This window comes from Hipposideros armiger, unplaced genomic scaffold (genome assembly GCF_001890085.2).
Source record: "Hipposideros armiger isolate ML-2016 unplaced genomic scaffold, ASM189008v1 scaffold_117, whole genome shotgun sequence".
NCBI lineage: Eukaryota > Metazoa > Chordata > Mammalia > Chiroptera > Hipposideridae > Hipposideros > Hipposideros armiger.
This window is the reverse complement of record NW_017731467.1, coordinates 881,512-886,609: the sequence shown is the minus strand read 5'-3', so window position 1 is coordinate 886,609 and position 5,098 is coordinate 881,512. Positions and strand designations below refer to the sequence as shown.

Below are 5,098 nucleotides of genomic sequence, written 5' to 3'. Positions count from 1 at the left end.
ACACCTGAAACTAATATAATGTTCTATGTCAATTTTACCTCAATTAAAAAAATGTTTTAATAATTTGAAAAATGAAGACATCAAAAGACCTGCTTCTTCCTTGTCCTAATGTTTTACATTAAATTGAGTTTCACCAATTTGCCATTCACTACACTGACACCTTAACACACTCCCACACTGCCCGAAAAAAGTTAAAGATGTTTCCTGATTGCTAAGCTTATGCTCTGAGAAATACATCAAGTCCTCTCTGATTATCAGGCATTAGATCACACAAAAAAGGTTTGCATTTTAAATAAACACAGTCTTGTTTGTTTGTTTTAACTCTTTGATCCTTTTTTAAACAGGTCCAACATAGAAATTTAGCAACCTTGAATGCTATAAATCAAATCAACAAGCCTGGCATGAAATATCACAGAAAATTCGCAAATCAAAGTGAAAAACTCAACGGGCAGCTTCTCCCTGCTGGGAAGGATTAAGAAAGTATGACTGTCTTATGATCTGCAAATGATTATCTACAGCCATCCGTCTATCTACATAGGTCAGCACTCTTCCTTTCTGCACTAACAGAAAAAAGAAACCAAGTTACAGCCTAGCAGTGAGCTGGTGGCCCCTGTTCCTCTTTTGGATGGGGTGACAACAACACTGCAGCCTCTCCTTATCCCAGCACATCAATGCTACCTCTGCTGATTTTCTAACAGAGACCCGCAGTCCACCTCGTATCCCAGAGCCCCCCAGAAAGAGACCCATAAGCAGCTCAGCAAACTTCTCGAAAGCATTCACCCTCAGAATCATAGCTGAAAAGAGCAAGAACAGCAAAACTCATGAAGCTTTCCCAGTAATCCTTAGAAGAGAATTCTGAGTACCTGGCCCCAGAATGGGGTGATCTGGGCTAGGTCATCTACCTCGGGGTGCGGTAGCTCATCAGGTCTCAGGGATTTTAGGTCTGTAGAAGTGTTATTATCCACAGTCCCAGTTCTAGGATGGCTCTGCTCTCTCACTTTCTCCCTCCTGGAGCTGCTATGGCCAGTCTGGTGGTGGCTTTGCACTATTCTCGCCACCACTTTATTAGGTCTTCCGCTCACCTCCATGTATTCATCTTGACACAGGCAAAATGGGAGAAAAAACAAAGCCAGCAGGTGCCAACAGACGAGCTGCCCGAGCATGATTCTCAATAGAGCCACAGAGCCTCCTGGAGAAGACGGCCGGGGCGCTAGGCGCTGTGGTCTCCTCGGGCAAATGCCAGGGCTGGAGAAGAGAGCTGCAGCCGGCCGAATGGTTTTATATGTCGGTGTGCAATAAATAAGGCTGCAGGCATGCCAGAGGGAAAGCAGTCCTCCTCCCCAGGCAGAACAGCCCATTCATCACTTTCCCACATCACAGGCAACACGGATTTGTGTGCACAGCTCCCAGTTGGTGGGGTTCATAAGTGTCACACCTTGGCGTGTCTTTTGTAGTGTGGAGAAAACATATGCAGCCATCTGGAAACAGGGAGTATGTGTCCAGGGGTTTGCTTTCATGATTAGACATAGAAAAGCTGTGCCTCCGCCGTCAAAGATGCCTTTTGGAAAAACCTACCCTCAGGCTTGCCAGGAAATCCGGGCTTAACTGCATCAATTCTGTCTGAAATGGCACCGGGAACCCGTTCAGGGCAAACAGGGGAGCTCCTACACTCTCGCTGTGCGGTTCATGTTTCCCCTGTGAGCAGCTTAAAGTAGCTCATTTTCCCTTCCCGACACCAGCAACAGAAGGCACTTGGGTGACTCCAGAACACTGAGCTGGATTCAGGCGCAGAGCTTCTGGGTTTAGCAAACGCATTTCCCAGTCCTAGATTTTATTTCCTTTCCCCTTGGATTTCCAAAAGCCAAAGTTAAAACAAAGGTAACCAAGTCACTTAGTGCCAGATGAAGATACTACATCCTGCTTTGTGTTAAAAGAAGCTTGTTTGTCTCGGGCTACTCTTCCTTCTGACATATTCTTGACTGAAATCGAAGAAATGGAAAAGGAGGAGAAGGCTCTTCTCAGCTGCCCGCCTCACTCAGCAAAGGGGCCTGAGAACCAAAGCCACTTCCTGGCACATGCTTGCATCACTCCTGCAATTGCCAGAACAGCTGCCTCTAGAGCCCACATTTATATATTGAAAGGACTTGGTGCTGGGGATGGTGTGAGAGAGTGAGATAGCTATTCCGTAAAACAGAAGCTGTCCAGTTCACAAATGTAGGGGCCTTGGGAGCCATGCTCCTTCAAAGCAGGCAGTACCCATCTAGAGTAAGAAGCTCTGCTATCCGTTCCCTAAGTCCACCCTCACGTATCCAAAATGTCCTCACTGAAGGATTCTTTGTATTCTGTGCTGAGCACTCTTAGGAAAATACCCCTGTGGAGGGCAGCACCTCAAGCTGTTACCTGGCATGAACTCTCACGTAGGACTTTTTAACAGACCTGGAGCCGGAGACGGGAAAAGAATAGCACCCAGGTCCTGGGACAAGCAAATGGATGAAATATTGCTGTGGGAGAAAAGGGCCAGAGCAATGTCTCAGTGGGGATGCTCCCTATTCAGCGAGGCCTGGAAACAATTTTATAGGGAGGCCACAAAGCAAGAAGTATCTCTGAACTCTAGGCCACCTAATTCACAAGTTTTCTAAGAACTGTGTCTGGCAGCTCCCACAACTTGGACCATCTGGATAAGTGGCTACAAGTCAACCTCTTCTGACTTTCAAGTGTATTGAGACTTTCTATTGGTGTTTTCAATCCTTTCATCTAGTCTAGTGGTTCTCAACCATGGCTGCATTATAAAATAAACCAGGGAGTTTCTGAATCTATCCGTGCCTGGATCCCATCCCAGACCAATTGGGTCGGAATCTCTGGTGGGGCCTGGGCCACCAACAGCTTTTCAAAAGTTCACCAAGAAGATTCTAATGTGCAGCCAAGGTTAGAAATCACTGACCCATCCTCTCCTTGACTCAACAAGAATAAACAATAATAATAATAATAATAATATCGATAATTTCTTGAGCACTTACCATGTGCCAGCCAAGTATTTCTTTGCTTTAGCTCACTGACATTCCTCAGAAAACCTATTACCCCCATTTTATAGATGAGGAAACAGAGGCTCAAAGAGGTTACATGACTTGCCTGGGATGACATAGTTGAAAGGTGTCATCAGGATTTGTTTCCATCTGTCCTCCTGCCTCCTACTGAAAACCAGGGGGAAGACCAATGACAAGCTGGCTGCAGAAAGAAGGTCGGCTCCATAGCAGCCAGGAGGCCTGCCCACAACCATCTGAGGTCAGGAAGTTCTGAGTTGAATTGCATCACCCAAAAAGATGGTGAAGTCCTAACCCCCAGTACCCAAGAGTATGGCTTTATTTGGAAGTAAAGTTTTCATAGATGACCATGTTGAGATGAGGTCATTAGGGTGGGTCCTAACCAGATACGACTGTGTTTTTATAAAGAGGAAAAAATTGGACACAGAGACAGACACGCATACAGGGAGAATGCCATTTGAAGATGAAAGCAGAGATGGGGTGATGCATTTACAAGTCAAGGAACACAAAAGGGTGCCCACAAAGCACCAGGAGCTAGGAGAAAGGCATAGCACAGATTCTCCCACACAGCCCTCAGAAGGAACCAACTCTGCTGACACCTAAATCTCAGACTTCTAGCCTCCAGAACTGCAATACAATAAATTCCTTTATTTAAGCCACCCGATATGTGCCACTTTGTTATCGCATCCCCCAGTAAACCAATACAGAGAACATGTTGGGAAACTTGAAAAAAAGCTCCAGACCCCATCATCTTGCTGATGAGGAGATGGCAGTGGGAAAAGATTTAGCCAATTGCTCAAATTCACGGATGAAGAGTAGCAAACCTGACCCAGAGAAGAATCCCCAGCCTCTCAGTACAAGTCCTTGGACTTCCCTCCAGTACCTTCCCATGAATGCATCTGAAACCTCAGCTTACTACTAAATCTTACTTGGAGTTGTCATTTCATACATGCTCTGGCACTGTCCCTTGTTCAAAGAAGTGAATTAGTGTTGGGTCTAATTTCTTTCCCATGGACTGAATACTAAAAACATCCAGAATCTGCCCCAGGCAAATTCTGGGAGGAGCTGGAGTCCCATTTCTGCACCCCTGTCTCTGCCTGTGAAAGCTCATGAAAGACTCCTGGGGACATCGGCTGCTAAGATGCACTGGGGCTCCTACAGACCCTGCCTGCTCAGCGGGCCCCAAGAGTCCAGCCAGGATGTTGGCATAGCCACCACCATGAGCAGCAGAGGTAGGTGCACATGAACAGGACGTAAACTCAGCCCCGTGAATCAGCTCTGCCAGCCGGAGGCAAATATTTATTTAGCCTTACAAAGAAGGCTGTTATGAAATGTGTAGGTACCCTGTGGCCTCCCCCAGGGCGCTCCACTGTGGCCTTGGTCTGGCAAGGGACAGTCAAGAACTGTGTGGGATTGAACGTGTCTTTTATATCAGCGCCAACTTCAAGGGGAGCTAAAGAAGGGGCCTGTTTGCATGATTTTCAGGAGCAGTGGAATGTGACTCACCTCTCTCTATCCCTCCCACTGAAAAATTCTCCCTGTCCTCAGCTCTGTAAGTCCTGAGCTTCTAAAGTCAAGGCTGGATCCCTTTGATTTAAACAAATTAGAAGTGTATGAAAATGCAAATAAAATTAAAATACTCCCTGAGATGAGATCGTTTAGCTATATTGGTCTTTTTATATCTTGATGTTGAAGCCTTTTTCAGGTCCTTTCCAGAGAAGTCCTATTTGGAGAAGAATTAAAAAAAAGGGAACTCAGTGTATTCAGAAAGGACACTCTATCTCAATATCAGCTATCACCATTTGAAGAAAAACGGGTTGGTCCTTGGTGTAAGGGTGAAATTCAGTAAATCAATAATGCGATTAGACTTAGCTCGTTTGCAGCTTAACTCACTGCAGAGCTCACTACCTAGCCATCTATAATTAGACTTAGTTTGTTTGCAGTTTGATCCATCCTGATATTCATGTTTTCCCTTTGTTTCTCTCCTCACTGATTAACTGAAGAACTCTGTTCCCTTTCTCAATGCTACCCATATCTCGTTAATTAACATCCTAACC

At 45.6% G+C, this 5,098-nt stretch overlaps 1 protein-coding gene across 1 annotated transcript in view; it reads right to left on the bottom strand.

The window, feature by feature from the left end:
• C1QTNF3 (C1q and TNF related 3) overlaps nucleotides 1-1,208 on the bottom strand; it is a 35,960-nt gene extending 34,752 nt beyond the window's left edge. Inside the window, exon 1 of the mRNA XM_019647851.1 lies at nucleotides 1,083-1,208. Coding sequence (XP_019503396.1) covers nucleotides 1,083-1,163 — 81 coding nt within the window. The 5' untranslated portion in view covers nucleotides 1,164-1,208. The remainder of the gene's footprint in view (nucleotides 1-1,082) is intronic.
• Nucleotides 1,209-5,098: the final 3,890 nt, after the last annotated feature.